This window comes from Trachemys scripta, chromosome 5 (genome assembly GCF_013100865.1).
Source record: "Trachemys scripta elegans isolate TJP31775 chromosome 5, CAS_Tse_1.0, whole genome shotgun sequence".
Taxonomy (NCBI): Eukaryota; Metazoa; Chordata; order Testudines; family Emydidae; genus Trachemys; species Trachemys scripta.
Genome location: NC_048302.1, coordinates 61,063,199 through 61,081,150, shown reverse-complemented (window position 1 = coordinate 61,081,150; position 17,952 = coordinate 61,063,199). Strand labels below are relative to the sequence as shown.

The window sequence follows — 17,952 nt, the reverse complement described above, 5'->3', positions numbered from 1 at the left end:
GGCGCAGCACCGGAGCGGCAGTTTGCCTCCCGTGCCTTGTGGTAGGCATTCTGCAGCTCCTTCACTTTGACCCTGCACTACAATGTGTCCCGGTCACGGCCCTTTTCTATCATGTATCTAGAAATCTGTCCATAGGTATCATAATTCCGATGGCTGGAGCGCAGCTGTGACTGCACTGCCTCCTCTCCCCAAATGCCGATGAGGTCCAGCAGCTCAGCATTGCTTCAAGCGGGGGATCGCCTGGTGCGTGGAGCAGGCATGGCCGTCTGGAAAGATGCACTGAGATCACTGTACGCATCACCGAGCAAACAGGAATGGGACTTTCAAATCTGCAAAGAAATGTATGGGGTAGGGCTGACAGTTGGTCACATGAAGGCAGGGCAGTAGAGTTCAAATTGACAGCAAGAGAGGTGAGAACAGACATTATGGGATACCTCTTGGAGGCCAATTGTAGCACTGTAATCACCACAGTGTCTACACTAGCACTGCAGTGCTGTAGCCCCGGCGCAGACAGCTGTACGCCTCTCATTGGGGTGGGTTTTTTAGAGCACTGCATCTGCGCAGTTTCTGCGCACTAAGTGTCTTGGCAGTGTGTACACCTCGGGAGTTACAGCGCTCGAAGCTGCTTTACTGCGCACAAACTTGCCAGTGTAGACTAATTCTTCTAATACTTAACTAGACAGTATCATTTGACACCTTTAATGATGATTCCTCTCTGCCCTTCTTGACTTGTAAATTGGTTTCAGTTTCTTTACAGAAATGGTCAAAAAAATAAGAAGTTTTGTTTGGACAAGAGGTGCATTTGCAAATGCACTTAATTCTCTCTCTCTCTCTCTCCACCACTCAACTTCTTTTGCCTCCGTAGTCTCCAATCTTGGCACTATCCTTGAGCTCTATAGCTTTCCTCCTCCACCCACTGTCTCAACTCCACCTTTGGTGAAATCTTCAGGTATGCCTATAGTCCTTCTTGCCTTAACCATTACAAGTCTATGCTCTCCAGGATTGCAGTATGTTCAGAAATCTGCTGCCCTCTCTCTTACGAGGAAAGAAGCATCACCGTCCTCAAGCACCTCCCCTGCTCCTCTTCATTCATTGTAGGAACAAGTTTCACATAGCTTTTCTTATTCTGAAAGCTCTCTGTGGGTTTGACTCCAGCTTACCTCATCAATCCATTGTCCGCTTACCCCTCCCAACACATTTAGGGCCAATCTCCACTTTTGCCTCTCATGCAATCCTATTCCCATTGTTGGTCTCAAAGCCTCCTTTTGAAGTTCCTGCTACCCATAGGTGCCGACTCTGTGGGTGCTCCAGGGCTGGAGCACCCATGTGGAAAAATTAGTGGGTGCTCTGCACCCACTGGCAGCCAAGCTCCCCTCACCCCCCTCCCACCTCCTCCTCCCCTGAGCGCACCGCGTCCCCGCTCCTCTACCTACCTCCCATGCTTCACACCCGGCCGCCACCAAACAGCTGTTTGGCAGTGTTAGCATGCTCCAGGAGGGAGGGGGAGGAGCGGGGATGTGGCGCACTCAGGGGAGCATGCGGGGAAGAGGCGGGGCTGGGGCCTGAATTTGGGGAAGGAGTTGGAATAGGGGCAGGGAGGGGGCGGAGTTGGGGCGGGGACTTTGGGGAAGGAGTTGGAATGCGGGTGGGGCGGGGCAGAGGGAGGTCGAGCACCCATGGGAAAGAGGGGAAGTCAGCGCCTATGCTGCTACCTGAAACAGCATTCCTATATTTATTTTTGGTCTCAAATTCTCCATCTCTTTTAAAACATCATTTCTCCCTTGCCTTCTGTATGCTTCTTAATGTTTTCCTCTCTTGGTCATTGGCCTTCATGCCTTATTCTGTTCACCATTAAGTATCTCCACACTATGGTTTCTGTAATCTGTACTAGAGATAGGCCCAAACTGTATAATTTGGATCTACTTTTGAGCTCCTTTTCAGCCCTTCTTAGTATGAAGAACCAGCTGTGAAATGTGGATTTAGATTTCAGAGCTCTCCCAAATGTCAGGCAGTTCAGATATGGAGTTTTCAGTCAGGCATACTTTTAATTTCCAAACTTGGGTGCCAAAATTTAGGCACCTAAGCCCATAGTTGGACACCTAAATGAATAGGCTTATTGCAGAAGTGCTGAGCATGCTCAGAAAGGTGTATCAAGCTCAAAAGGAATTAAAGCTGAAATGTTGAATATATGGAGCACTTTGGCCCTCTCCAGGAACTACCAGTCTCAGAACACCTGTTCTTAAAGGGGCTGCACCTTGGAACAGAGAATCAGCTGGACCCAAACCCCACTATCATTTAAGGAGACAACCCCATTACAGAGCCAAATTCTGTCCCACTACATAAATGCTTCCAAAATTTCTCAGAAAAAGCAGTGTTTCATTTGTACCTACATTCTGGCCAGCAGAAGCCATAAGCACAGCTCTCTCTATCCAGCAAATATTATTCCCGCCAGGAGAAAAAGGTGTTCACATATAAGGGACCCTGATAGCTTGGGCAAACACACAAAACTGTGCAGACCAAACCGTCTCCATCTTGGAGTGCCCTACCCAGGCTCCTGTAATGAATGACCCACAGAGTAGGCCCCTGCAGTTTCTGGGGAGAGAAATCAGGACTTGAGTACAAGCCTTCATCCCACTTCTGCCCCTCCGTTGTTTATGTGTATGTTGGGAGGGAATATTTCTGTTGATTGTCTATGCACAATGCCCTACCTACATCTAGTCCTTAAAAATCTATAGTGATATGCCATCTTTTAGGAAAGCTTTGCAGAACACTACTATTGTATAGCACAGATGAAAGACATGTTCACAGAGAAACACCTAATGTTCTCACACAGTGTGGTTAAAGCAATTAAAAGGACCTCACACAGTGGGTAGGGGATATGCAACCAGAGGAATACATTATTTGAATAGAGGATCACATAGATCTGTTTTAGCTAGCAACACCGTAGTCATTTTAAAATCTTAACCTTAATTAAGCTGCACAAAAGTAATCAATTTTGACAAAAGTAATCAATAGATTCCATGCTGCTCTGCTGGAATGTTGTATCTACACTATTCTATTGTAGGGAATTACTGAAATTGGTGCCCATCAAATTGCTAAACACAAAGGGCATGGGCATAATTCCCAGCTGTTCATGCTCAGTGCACCAGAGATTGGGGAGGCAAAGGTGTTGCTATGCCACCTTTACCCCTCCCCCCAATCCAGGGATGACTAGGGGTCCAGAGTAGCTCCTTGCACCAGTTAAAGCAGCCACAGGGTTGGTTTAACTTATGCCAGCCTGAATGATTTCCTAGGGACTCTACTGCCAGCTGGGAATTTGTGGAGTATACAATAGTCCAACCCCAGCATGTTCCCGGTACTGGTGGACTAGTAGGAATTGGTGTATGTCAGCTTTTCACTAACGCAGGATCCCCCCCATGCTGGGTGAATCCTCCCATGCCTTCTTAGGACAGCTTTTTAAGGTAATTTGTTGGACTCGAAGTGTCGTTAGCAGGACCCCAGCCGTATTTTTGTTCAATTAAAATTGTTGAGTCATTGAAAACCATGAGCCAAATTCGTGCCTGGTATAGCTCCATATTTCTTCCTGCAGAATAGGCAACAAGTTAAATATCATCTAGGACAGGTGGGGGTTGGCCTGTGGAGTCCACAGCTATCTAAACAAGAATGGTGTTACTGCCGTATAAAGCCAGCATCAATATAGAAAACTTTGGCATGGGACAGTATGCATAACCATATGACAACTAACAGATTTCTCCATCAGCTCTAACAGCACAAGAAAAAGGGGGGACAGTTTAACAGGCAGAGATCTCCCCTATTTATAAATGCCAGGACTTCTGGGTCCCTGGGATTAGAAATTCTTTATGTATAATGCAGTACAGCTGTGGCCATTTCAAGCAAAGCAGTGAGACTGTGTTACTTGAGTATGCTCTTAATAAATGCTTACTGAAAGCCCTGACTGAATTAAAACCAGTTATAATTTCACAGGTGCTATTAGAAGTGCAAGATTATCAGAAAGTTGCTTGGTCACTTGATTTACATGAAGCACAGCAGCAGGCATCTTATTAGGATGTTAAAAACATGTGCTTCACGTTTTTCCACTGGGAACATCTGAACACAAGTAATTTGTGGTGGACTGTTCAGAACGTTGCCCATTAATGACCATGGTACACTAAGCATAATGTGTTTTGGCTATTTCTAATCCCATTTTTAAGATTAAAACTATTAAACTATGAAAAATATTTCTTAAATAACGATGACTGAGAATCACATATCATAGCTCTTACCTGTAAAGTGCTGATGTGCACAGGGGTCCCTGTACCATTTACCGTGTTCTTTTTGGCTACATTGCCTCCTTTCCCTTCTGCTTGATCTGCCTTGGCAATTTTTGCTTTTTCAGCTTCAATTCTCTTTGGGTTGTTCAGCATTACCTGAACCACTGCATATTCAACCAGTGAAGCAAACCCAAAAAGAAGACAAACAATCAGCCAGACATCTAAGGCCTTCACATAAGACACTTTGGGAAGTTCAGCAGCAAGAGTCATACATTCAGATGCCAAGCTGAGCACCGAGAAGATACCTAGAAACAGTAAAGCAATATATTAAAGTAATGAAAACTGAGCAGTCTTCTTAGCCTCTTCTCTGCTGGAGTTCTCTTCCCAGTACCCGAAACATCTATACTGCTAGATTCTAATGGATGACATTTCTTATGAGTGAATGGAACTTCATGATGTAGCAGGTATGCTTTGCGAGAAATGACCATCTGCTGAATATACATGATACAGATGCCTTCAGTTAATTAATGACTTAATAATCTAATCTAGACAGGATTTTATGAATATTAATAAACCCCGAATGCCTTGAGAGATAGATAAACAGACTTGCTAAATTACTTATGGTTACACACACACACACAGTCATTTGAGTATGTGTATCTAACTCTGGGAAGATGGAAGGGAATGAAATACACTGTTAAAACCCTGTCTTTTCCGCCATATCCTTTAGCTCTAACATGATGGCCCAGAATTAAGCCAGAGGTGTCCCAGGAATCTAGACAGCATGGAAAATACTTTAAATGGTCTGTACAGTGTAACATGTCTAAAGTACAAGTTAAAACTAGGTTTTTGGCTAAAAATCAAAAAGAAAACCTGTCCATAATTAGCTGCGCAAAGGTAGGAAATAAAATGGCTAGGGACTGCATGGTGCCTTATAATCTCAGCTTCAAATGACTGGTGCTCAGAGGGGGACTTTGTATGGTCCCAATGAGCACTACTTTCCTAGAAGGTTCTCAAAACTCAGCAACCCCCAGGGATACATCTCACTAACGACAAATGTGGAGATCACTTCAATGAAGCAATTCAGTCATACACCGTTATGTGTCGAAAAGGCTATCAAATGGTTATCAGATTAGGCACACTTACACCCTCTTCCCAAAGTCAGAACTGCCATTTTTGGTGCTATGGTCTCTATTGGTAAAATTCTTCCCTCAGTTGCACCTGTGCAATCTCAATAAAGTAAGTGATTTTGGATGTATGTAAATAACTGCAAAATCTGGCAGAGGCATCAAGGCAGCCCATATTATCATCTAAGTCGATGACATGTATTGTCCAATATACACACTAAAATATTCATTTATAGGGATTTTTTTCTGATTCTTATCCACTTATGCTTGAAAAATTTTAATGGGCCTTATAATATTTGTTCTGCTCCATCAAAATAGTTTTAAGCTGAGCAGGGCACAAAATATAAGACTTTATCACACCGTTCCCTTGTTGTTTATTTTGCTTAGATTTTGGTGAGATTGTAGTGGCCAGTATATTCAGAACTGCTACAATTAGAAATTTATCTGCCATCACCTTAGAATCCCAGATTTTATTTAGCATGAGGCATTAATCTAAAACTAGCAGCTTGTCAGATATTAGCTACTAAAACAAAGATGGGGGGGAATGATAATAATCAAAGTGATATGATTTCAAAGTCAAAATCTTTCAATATACTGTCTAGAAAGAGAGAATTTCCCTAGACCATTCTAAAGCTCAAAATTCCAGCTTTCCATTGGTGTAATGTATTTATTTCCTGCCATAGTGAGATATCAGACTGATATCACTGGGCCAAGAGTGAAAGTAGCAAATCTCTGTGCTTGGACCAGATGATTTTCCCTGTTTCATATCTGAAGCATTTGAGCACATACAAGAAATCCACCTTTTTTCCTTGCCTTTCACATCATTATGAACCATTTATCTGAGATGAGCTCATTAGAGATTTCCACTTCCCATTTTTAACAGTGGGGAGTGGAAATGCAAATACAATGTTAGAATTAAATAAAGCTCTATGTCCTATTTACTGCTCACTCTATAGAAAATGCTTACTACACCTATCCACTTTCATTCAACAGCCCTGAAAATCAACACCTATGCTGAACCTGAATCACCTCACCAGTAGCCAAACAGACTACCAATATAGGCTAGTAAACATCTCTTTGTAACTGGATATTCTTTGTAATATGTAATTATTTTTACTGTCTTTAAATATGTTTATTGGCCTAATAAGCTATTTTTGTTAGTATTATGTGATAGGTGTTGAAAACACTCAGCTCTTTACAGTCACTGCCCAGAAGTACGTAAGATCTTGGCGCTTACGATTTTGGACTTAAAGTTGGAAAACTAACTTGTAAATCCTACTGACTGAAAAGATTACAGCAGAGCTTTCATCACTTTGTTCAACAGGGCAGCTGAGGCCACAGTGACCTTCTGCTAGTTTCCATTTGTCTGGAAACCTGGGGTAAAAAGTTCAGTCTCAGAGCGAAAGAAAGGAAATAATGTTTTATCAGATTTCAAGGAAAGAATATAATCAGGTGGAGGAAAAAAATATTCTATTAAGTAAACATTCACTGCAAAATCAACACTGACATGGCTTAGAGAACCTGACAGCAGTTTGGTAAGTTGCACCTCTGAGTGCTGCTGTATTAGGTGCTTACCTAAAGTGGCCCAAAGCAAAATGCTGGAATATGGTTGGGGAGAAAAAAAGAAACTCAAAGTTGAACTATAAACAACAACATTTTATTCCCCTGGAGCACTCAGAGGAAGGGCTAGGAGACCCTTCACAATTTTGCTGGGGTAGAGAAGTGCTTGGCCTGGGCTGGGAATGTATCTGTTCCTCTTCCCTCTCCTAGGGCCCCAGGTTGGTGGCAAAAGGGATTTAGCCAGGAATACGGAACAGGGCTGCTCAGTGCCAAGAACAGTACCAACCTTTGCATTTCACAGGTTTAAGGTTACATTTCAATTCCTAAGCCTCATGTCCTGATTTCCCTTTATGGGGACTCCCCTACTCTGTGCACACACCCCTCCTACCATAATGTTCCTTTCCCAGTCACATGGAACTCTTAACCTGACTTCTCTCATGGCTCCTTCTAGCAATGTGGGATTCTTTTAGACCTGGATCCTCTTGAAACCCCCTCCATATGTAACCTGTTACTTGGATTCCCTCTTTAACTTCCTTCTCTCCCAGCTAATCCCTATTGTATCTTTACTGCCTGACTGGTGAGGAGTTTGGGGGGGAACCTTAGCAGTTTCCTCCATGCAACAGAAAGATTTTTTTCTTTTCAAAACAGCCCTTGTTCAACCACGCAGCTAGCCTAAACCTGGCTCCTCTTAATTTCATGGGAGAGGTGCCCAGTAGGATAAGTAATAACATTTCCCCTTCCTTCCCTGATTTCTGTGTGTTGCTCTGTAGCAGAGCGCTGACTCACCAGCACGGCACCTTCTGCTGGTCATCTGGGAATTAGCTCTCTCAGCCCTGGAGCACCCTCTATGGGCCAGTGTCTCACCCTCTGTTACCTACCCCTCTGCAGTCCCTTTATCTCCACCACATATAGGCCCCACATCCCTCTCAGACTACACTGCCCCTTACCTTGGGGTGCTGCTCCTCACCCAGGGAACCCCACTCCCCGGAGCCCACCTCACCTCAGCGACCCACTGCCAGTCTTCGTCTAGCCCCTTTACTCAGGGGAAAACTGCCGTCTACAATGGCCACTCATCACTGGCTAGGGGGTTGGACCTGCTGCCATTCCCTACAGCCCCAGTACCTCCTTTAGGTCTTCCTGTCAGGCCTCAGCCTGGGAGATCACCAGGCCTGAGCTCCCCAGCTCAGCCTGCCCCTTCCCCAGCACTGCTCTGTTGAAAGTACCCTGTGCACCCAGGCAGCCTAGTCCTTCCCACCCCAAGGCTGGAGTGAGATTGCCTGCCTCCTACCTCACAGCCCTCTTTATACCAGCCCTACCGGGCCCGAATTGGCTGCTACCTGTCTTCCTCTGATTGGCTCCTCGGGGCAGCCCTTTCCCAGATCTGGTTTTAACCCCTTTCTCTTTGGAGCGGTGTGCTTGCCCTGCTACATGCTCATATAGCAACTGATAGATAGTTCCTTTGCTCAGTACACAGTTTCTGGGGTCTCTGCACGGTAGATGTAGGCAGCAACCAAGAAGCTGGGTTTGAGGAAACACAGGTACATAAGAATTGCCATACTGGATCAGACCTGTTGTCCACATATCCCACTTCTGTTTTAGAGAGATGTGTAAAACAGCCCTCGGTGGACAGTAATGGAATAACCAGTTCATAGAAGTTTCTTCTTAACCCCTGTCAGCTAGTGGTTGGCTTATGGCCCCAAGAGTGATGATTTATAGCTCTTATTTTTTAAATTTCTATCTGAGGTAATGGTGGGCGTTTTCATTACGGTGCTAATCCAGCAGAGCACTTAAGCATGTATTTTGCTGGACTGGGATGTAGTCAATAATCCCTTTTTGAATCCTTCTAGCTTCTCAGCCTCAATGTTATTTTCTGGCAATGAGTTCCACAGGTTAATTATATGTTCTATAAAACAGTATTTCCTGTCATCTGTTTTAAACATTCTGCCTTTAAAAACCATTGGTCTCCTCTTTGTTCTTGTATTATAAGAAAAGGTACAGAAGCACCTGATTTGCCTTTCTTGTGACACTGATTATTTTTATAGACTTCTATCATGTCCCCTCTTATTCATCTCTCTAAATTAACAGATCTAATCTTGTCACATTCTCTCTTCAAATGGAAGTCTTTACATGTCTCTAATTATTTTGTGGCCTTTCTTTGTATTTCTGTTAAATTTTATATGAGATAGGGTGACCAGAACTAGCAGAATTCATAGTGAGGCATATCACTGATTTGTGTAATGACATTAAAATAGTTTCATCATTATTTTCTCTCTTATTCTCTATACAGCCTTTTTTCTCTCTCTCTCTTTTTTTTTTTTTTTTGACATCTGCTGCAGAGGAAATGTCATACACAGCAACCCCCAGGGTAGTTAGAGTTAATTTAGAATCCAGGCATATGAGAAGTTCAAATTGTTCTTTTCAATGTGTATTACCTGGCATTTGTCAATAAAATTTCATCTGCCACTGTACTGCCAATTTATGTAGCTTTATTAGATTTCTCTGCAATTCTTCAGCCTTCTTTAGTTTTAACTAGCATAAATAACCCTATGTCATCTGCAAATTTTGTCCAGGCCCGCTCATTTGATGGATACCAGCAGGTTGTACTGAGATCCACCTACTGAATTCCATGTGCTGCTAACCCCCTTGTGTCTGAGTAGTGATTAGTCACTGTTCCAAGATCTGGCTCTCAAGTGCTCTCCCCAGCTGCAGACCCCATGTGTGACACTCCTCTTGGGCAGTGGGACCCTGAACCCTAGCTGTTTAGGCCCAGGAACCAGTGCCATAGCCCTCCTGAGCCCCCAGTTGTTTAGACCCATTCTCCCCCAAGAATAATCTGGCTGGCGGAGCTCTGATTTCCCTACTTACACCCAATGGGCACCACCTACTAGTAAAGTAAGGCACACAGTTTAGCAAAGGAATTTCTTAAACAGACTTTACTCTTAGAAAGTATAAGAGAATTAGAGATCTATTGAAAACAACAAACTCTCGATGCAATCCAACTTAATCTAATTTCACCCTCTTTTGGGACTCACTGGATTTGATCCAAATCTTTAGAGGAGGCAAAGACAACCGTTTTTTTCCACACCCTCCTGCTGAGTTATGTGCTCTTGGTGATGAAAAGTCTCCCCTTGGCTTGCAGAAACCCTCTTTTATTAATTGTCTGTCCCCCTTTGGTCAGCTAAAGAAAAAACACAGCTCTTCTAGTCTAGTCACGTGATGAGGCCGGTGAGGATTCCAGCCCCCTCCTCTCCAAACAGGTTTCTGTGAAGACACAGTCCAGTCAAAGGCAGAGGACCTGTAGGCAGAAACCTCATTGTTCAAGCAGGTGAGAGTCATTCAATACTGATGGCCACTTGACTTCTGTGGCACACCTTTCCAGACATAGCACATCTTTCCAGACATAGCACCTCACTGCTTGCCAGGTTCCTACTACCAAATGATCTAATTCAGTGGTTCTCAACCAGGGGTCCAAGGCCCCCTGGGGTGCCACGAGCAGGTTTCAGGGGGTCCGTCAAGCAGGGCCAGTGTTAGACTCACTGGGGCCCAGGGCAAAAAGCTGAAGTCCCACTGCATGGGGCTGAATCCCGGGGCCCTGAGCCCTTCCACCTGGGACTGAAGTTGAAGCCTGAGCAACTTATCTTCCTGGTGGCCCTAGGCAATTGCACTGCTACCCCCTGCCCCCAGCTTTTATATGCAGAAAACTAGTTGTTGTGGCACAGGTGGGCTGTGGAGTTGTTTTATAGCATGTTAGGGGAGGGTGGGGGGGACTCAGAAAGAAAAAGTTTGAGAACTCCTGATCTAATTCATAATGACCGCTACAAGTACAAATAGAGTTCATAAAACCAACTGGAATTTGTAATTGGACACAGACATATTCCCCACACTAACACGTCAATTCTCCTGATTAATTAATGAACATAATAAACAGCTTTTGGCCACTGACTTTCAATGGGTCTTGTGCTCCTAAGTCACTCAAAAGCTATTGAAAATCCCACCCATGGAATTTAGGCACAATTACATTTATTTCTTGAGCCAATTCCTTAGGACTGAATTGACAGTAACCACTCTCTCCTCTTATGGCTCTCTATAGCTTGAATTGACAGTAGCCACCCTCTCTTCTTGTGGCTCTCTATAGCTAGCTATTCCAGAAGCAATCTTTTAAGGTATGGAGCAATTGCTTCTCCAAAGGTTGTACAAATATGACATGATCAGTCGAGACACAGGGAGTTGACAAAACCCATTACTGCTGCTTTGTTGGATTTAGTTGTCTCTGAGCTCTCTCAACACTGCATACACAATACAATTTTCCTCATACAAAGGAAAAACATTAGTATAATTTTACAAGCATATTTGTATTTTTTGACTTGGGATTTGTTTCAATATGGATTATAATGTAAGGTCCACTTCACGCAAAAATTTTCATCTCATTAGACTATAAAAAGTCAAAACTTCAGGATGCTGCTACAAAGTTAGGTTTATCCTGATGCCTTACTGCAAAACACAATGCCTGTAATTTGTGGGGACTTAAGTCCCAATCCTCCCTCAGTAACACTCATTCCAACCTCCTGAGAAAGGAGTAGGCAAATTATGTACAATCCATTGCTTCCTTTTGGGGTCACACCAAATGCCACATAATTATGCTGCTGTATTACATTAAAAAAAACAGACACATATATTCATTTACTGAGACCAAGAAATACTCTGAAGTTTGTATATATATAATCCTCAAATACTGTACAATCTGCAACATGCTTCTTATAAATTTAATGTTTAATTAGTTCAACCTTTCTACTAAATTACTTTTAAAAGTTGTATTAATGCATAAAAAGCTGAAATATAAAAATTCAGGTTTTAATCATATTGAAAATGACTATATGAAAGAGACTTGTTTGCAACAGATTTTTTTTATTTCACAAAAATATATATTTTCCGTGTATTACTTTATAAAAATTCCTCCATCTAAACATTATTTCTCTCTGTTGCACTTTATATTCATGATCCTTGTAAAGTTGTAAACACTGTAAAGTTAGAATATGATATACTCCATGTGCTATCAAACTAAAATAAACAATATTTCATAGACAAATTTATGTTTTTAAAGGAGCAAGTAAAAAAGAAAGGAGAAAGCATATGCATGTGATGGATATGCTAAAATACTCCTTTGAAAAAGACAAATTTTAAATATATTTATTATATTTAATGTAGATTTTATTTTCATTTAACATCTATTAGAGTATCACGTACAGTCCAATTAGTCAAGTTTGTTTTTTCTTAATCAATTCTATGCCCCTACTGCTTGGTAGCAAATGGAGGATCTGATCTTGCTCCCATTCAAATCAATGGGACTTTTGTCATTGACTTTATCAGAAGCAGCAGCACTCCTGAAGACTAGTATTACCTCTTCTAAGCCTGAATTCAGCCCATAGGAAACCTTAATGTAAATTCTTATGTGTTTTGCTGAACAGGATGGAGCACATGGTTAAAGTACTTTGATAAATCAAGGCCCTGATGAGACAGAAGCCAGTCTGGTAACATTGGTTGTTAATCCTCTTCAGAACATTACTGCTATTTAATCTTCAAACAACTGCTGCAAGAGGTAGGTATTCTACACCTTAATAATCATCTTGATTAGCCATTATTTTATTTATATATATATATATATATATATATATATATATATATATATATATATTCAAGTTTCTATAAGGTGCCTATCACCACCATATCTGTGGTGCACGCTATACATGTATAAGATAAAAGCAAGAACTTTTCCAGGTATAGAAAGTAGATACATCACAACCTTCTTGCCTCAAAACACATTAGAAGGCAGAGATAGGAAAGCCATGCCTAAACACTAGATATGGCATTAAGCAAAAGCCAGGATGAGGAGATGTGTTTTATAGAGGCTAGAAATGGGAAGGTTTCAATGAAAATGAAGACCATGCAATGGGATGCAGTTGCTTTCAATACCCCATCTTTTGCTATCAAAGCAACTGAAAAGGGTAAAGTGGTGCTAAGTGCATTCTGACAGTAAGTGTAAATGTCTGTTACCCAGTGGCACTCTTGCAGCACTTGCATCAGGATTGATCCAAAATGACAGCCATGACAGAACAACAATAAGCAGTGTAGGAGCATAAACACCCATCATGTAAAATCCAACTTGTCTTCTTAAAGTGAAGATTACTTCTACACAAGTGTAATAACCTTTAAAGAAATAAACACATTAATGTTCTAAATGTTTTACAGGCCAAACTTTTCAGATTTGAATGCCTTAGCATTACTCAGAATCCTGCCCTGTTGAAATCAGTGGAAATTCTGCCCATGATTTCAATAAGGCTCTCAATGAATTAGGCTTAAAATAAATTGTTTTCCCCAAAACCAAATAGTTCATCTGAAAACATGTTTGAAGCACATAGGAGAGCTTACAAAACCTGAATGAAAAGAGAGCTGTAGCTCATGACTGGCCTGTTGCACTTGACCTTTCAGAACACAGAGAAAATCACAGTGCCTGCTGCTAAATCAATCTCTAGATTTACAAGTCTTTCTACACAGAAAAGTAAAGTAATATCTTGTCATTGCTAGGGGGTGTTCCTGCAGGCATATGAAAGGTCATATTCAGGAAGCCAAATAGGGACAAGCAAAACCAAAGGGAGAAAAGGGGGCCTGAGGGGATTCTTCTGTATTCCAAGGAAGTGTAATGCATGGACAGAGACTAGGGTTTTCAAGCATCCAAAAAGAGTTAGGCTTCCCAACTCACACTGGCAAAATTCTGTTCTTGAAGTTGCACGGTCTCCAAAAGCAGAATTTTGCCAAATGGGAGCAGAGCACTTATCTCCCTTAGGCTCGTGAAAATCCCAGCTGGTATCAATTTTGTGAAAAAGAAGGAAACGCTTATTAAAATAAGGTGTACAGCTATGAAGTCTTGTTCAGATTAGAAAAAAAATTAGAAAAGTAGAGACCTAAAGCAGGGCTTAATGAAAATTGCCATGATAATGAAAGTTGATACAGATAATTTTTTGTTTTGGTACAAAATTTTAAAAGATCTCTAAATTTAAAATTGGGAAAAACTAGGCAAAGAGGCTCAGGCTTATTTAAATATGGAACTTCATCACACAAACATACTGCTGGACTACCTGGAAAGGTGACTGGAGCAAAGACTAAAAATGAACTCTACAGTCCCCTATATTTGCTGGTTGAAAACAAAGGGATCAAGGAATATGGTGGTAAAAACAGTAGCCAAATTCTGCTCATATTTAAATGCATGTAACTTCATTGACATTGTCTTATGTTCACCTGATTTGATAGTATAAACACAACTCCATAAACTTCATTCTCACCATCTCAGGGCAAGACTTTTCCCAGGTGCTAATGTTTTCACCCCTCAGCTCATAGAGAGTCGAGAAGCAATATTATACAATAAAAATTAGTCTATTCCAGTTAGTAGCTAAAGTTGGTGAAAAGCAAGTATATCTTAAATATAGAGCTTAAATAGCAAAAAGGGAAATATATTCTTTATGTTGTTACATTAATAAATTGTTCACCACACACAGACAAAAACAGAGTTTACAGTTAGAAGCTGTTTGAATATATAATAATCACAAAGCCAAGTACAAACAAAAAGAGAAGGAGTTTTCCTTATTATTTTGTAGGTAGAAGACATCCATATGCTCTTAATTCTTCTTCTCCCCTTTTATTGATCTTTAGTCTGAGGAATTCTTCCTATGCAGTTTGTGAATGGTTTCCAGATATTTTCAAATTCTTATTTATTTTCCACACTATTTATGACTTTAATGTGTTCAGCTGTTTGTGTTAGGTCAAATCAAATTAATTCTGGCTCTGGCTAATGGCCTTGTATTATCTTTCAATAAGCAGAATATAATATTCTTTGCCATCACTATTTATCATAAGGATATTCATGAGAAATTTCTGTCTGGCACACAAAGAAAAAGAAATGCAGGGACTTTTATTTTAGTGCAGGCAATGATTATCATAAAAATGTAATCCCCAGATTTGCTTTTGCTTGGACAAGTACAGAACATACGGATCCAATCCTACATCTACTGAAGCAAATGTTAAAAACACCCATTGACATAAATGGGTGAACAAGGTCGGGGACTATGTTTGCAGTTGTCATGCATTTCCAGCATAAACCATAGCTTTGAAATCCGGTTTGTACATTAATGAGGTGCTCTTGTACAGTACATGAGATTGGCTTTAATTTGGTATTGCAAAGAGATGCTCTCCCACCATATGCCTTCAAAATATGAACCTTTAGTAAATCAATATGCAAACCTAGCAATGCCTGCCTGTATCTGCAAAGAACCTACAACAATACCTCAGACAGTCATCTCAAGGGAGTGTTAAGTCCTAGTTATTACAAAGGTGAATATTGCTAAGAGAGTTGGTAAAAAAAATTGATTTTTTGACAAAAATGAGTCAAAATTTGACAAAAACTTTCATGAAAATCTCACCAGTTCTAAATGTTAACTCTTTCTTTCATATGAGAAAGAAAAAAAGAGGAACATCGAAGATGTTCACAATCTACCATTCAATATCTTATTTTTCTATCATAAGGGAGCACCACTACTTCCTTCCCTCCCTTCCCCCCAAATATAAACAAAACCCCAATTAATCCCACTCAGCTGTCAAATATTTTTCCAGCATCCAAGCATAGCACAGCAATTGGTCCTAAGTATTCCATTTTTCACCATCCAAATAAGATGGAACAGCCTCTTTTGTATGATCTGGTGCTTCCCTATTTTATTTAAACACTATCTGGCCATTTGAAGCTCAAATTCAATTTTTTTAGTCTAATTATTAGCACTTTTGTGAGTAACGTATTGTTTAACTGTTTAAGAATTAAATACCCCTGTAGCTGTTACATAAACTGGTATTTTATCCGAAAGTAGGGGTGAATAGAATTGTTGACTAGCACCTCTGGATTGTACTTTTTATAGTTGTATAATTTTGCTGGATGTGGAGTAATTCTATAACATTTTAAAATGGTAAATCACCCAGAGACAATGGATTACCTAGCAAAGACTTAACAGATTGAGAATTCATTCCAGTTGTAGTTAAGACCATAGTTCCAAGGAATATTTACACTGAAACCTGAAATAATGCAAAGCTTAACTGATTTCAAGTTCCAATACAAACTTCAGACTAAGATCAAATTAGCTCTGAGGATTATTACGATTACCTGGGAACTCTCCAGATATAGGGTATGATTCCACAGTACCTGCAGGATAACAAACACTGTCCTTTGACGGAGCAGTTTCTTGATGATCGCAAGGGGAGCCTCAGAGATTCCCTTCCCCTTAGCTCTCCTTTCTGTGTTTTGCTGGAAGCTTTCTGCAAGCCAGCAACATATGTTTCAAAAAGCGCTGACCAAAATACAAAAACATGCTCAGTTGAAAAAGAAATGCTGGTCGTTGCTTCTGGATGTGAGCAATTTCATAGCTATGATTGTTGGCAGAAATCAGTGGTGGTAGAAACAGACAATAAATCACTAGAAGCCATATTACAGAAATCATTGTACAAAGCAGAGCCTGGATTTCAGAATATCATGAAATTGCAAAAGTACAAATACAGGACCTGTAAACAGTTTTTTAAGAGCACCCTATCAAAAAACATGAAGCTGCAGGAAGAAGAGTTTGAAGTAATACTCAAGTATTCTGAAACAAAATTTGACAAGCTCAAACAAGAAAACTAACATGACTCAACCATAAAACAATTTGAAAGAGTAGTTCTAGATGAACGACCAGCCAGAAAAGCCCAGGCACTTTCAAACATAAAAACGGATCAGCACAATGGAAATGAAATTGCTATGGGAGGATCAGAGACATCTAAACAAAAATAAGGATGTCATCTATCCTGACCTCCAACATCTCAATGTCTGTATTAGTTTATGGTTATTATATTTGGCTGTTATTGTGTTATTCATTTCTAAATTATTGATTAGTTAAAAACTAATGTCCTCTTCTGCAATACAAAAACTATCAATGCAACTATTAATCATTAACAAAATACAAAAACTAAATGCAAATTGAAATCTTTAACAAATAAATTAGTTAACAGAATTACGTACCTGTGCCTTTATAATATTTGGTACAGTTACCATATTCAATATCCTCTTCTTTAATGTCAAACTGGGGCAAAGCAATTTTTTCTAACTGAACAGGATCTCCAGATTGCCAGATAAATCGTAAATCATCAGTTGTGTAACCAACTACAAGAAAAAAAAAACCCGAAAAACTTTAAAGCTACCTTACACCAGAGTCAATTCAGCAAAAACATATATATCTATATATATGCATGTATGTATTTCTTTCATTTCTTGATTCCTGCTTCCTGTCATAAAATTATCAGTTGATTCACAACTAGATTTTTATTGTCTATTTGTTAATTAGGACTTGATGGAACTCTGTATTACTGAAAATCTGAAACTGAATGAGAGTGTTATTTTAGCACTCAGTATTTAAACAGAGAAAACAGTGCCTGATTCCCCACAACTTTTAACATTGTACTGTCATTTAGACTCTGATTCAGCAAAGAACATTAACACATGCTTAACCTTAAAACATGTTCTTAAGTCCCATCAACTTCTATGGGATTTAAGACTGTGTTTTCCGGGTTTTCTGAATCTGGGCCTTTCATGTGTACAAAGTGGCCTTTCATGTGTTCCTTTCTGATTTGGACAGACTTAAGGGCCTAATTCAGAAAAGCATCCCTTCAGCAAAACACTTAAGCATGTGCTTAACATTAAGTACATGCCTAAATTCTACTGAAGTCAACGCAGTTTCAGAACATACTTCAATTTAAACATTTGCTTAAGTGCTTTCTTAAATACAGATAGACTTAAGGACATGCTTAAGTGCTTGCCTAAATCTGGGCCCACATAGATCACTTTTGACCACTGCATTTACACATAGTGCAAAGCAGTGGAAAAAGCAGGCCCATGATGTTTGAGCATAAAAGGATGTTAAACAAAAGTG

At 40.4% G+C, this 17,952-nt stretch overlaps 1 protein-coding gene across 2 annotated transcripts in view; it reads right to left on the bottom strand.

Annotated features, from left to right (window-relative positions):
• GLRB (glycine receptor beta) overlaps positions 1-17,952 on the bottom strand; it is a 74,985-nt gene that overhangs the window by 13,470 nt on the left and 43,563 nt on the right. The window contains exons 7-9 of one of the 2 annotated variants that reach the window (XM_034772039.1): positions 17,046-17,186; positions 13,010-13,162; positions 4,284-4,576 (exon numbers count right to left, since the gene is read on the bottom strand). In XM_034772039.1, coding sequence (XP_034627930.1) covers positions 4,284-4,576; positions 13,010-13,162; positions 17,046-17,186 — 587 coding nt within the window. The remainder of the gene's footprint in view (positions 1-4,283; positions 4,577-13,009; positions 13,163-17,045; positions 17,187-17,952) is intronic. The other variant, XM_034772040.1, reaches the window with a different exon arrangement.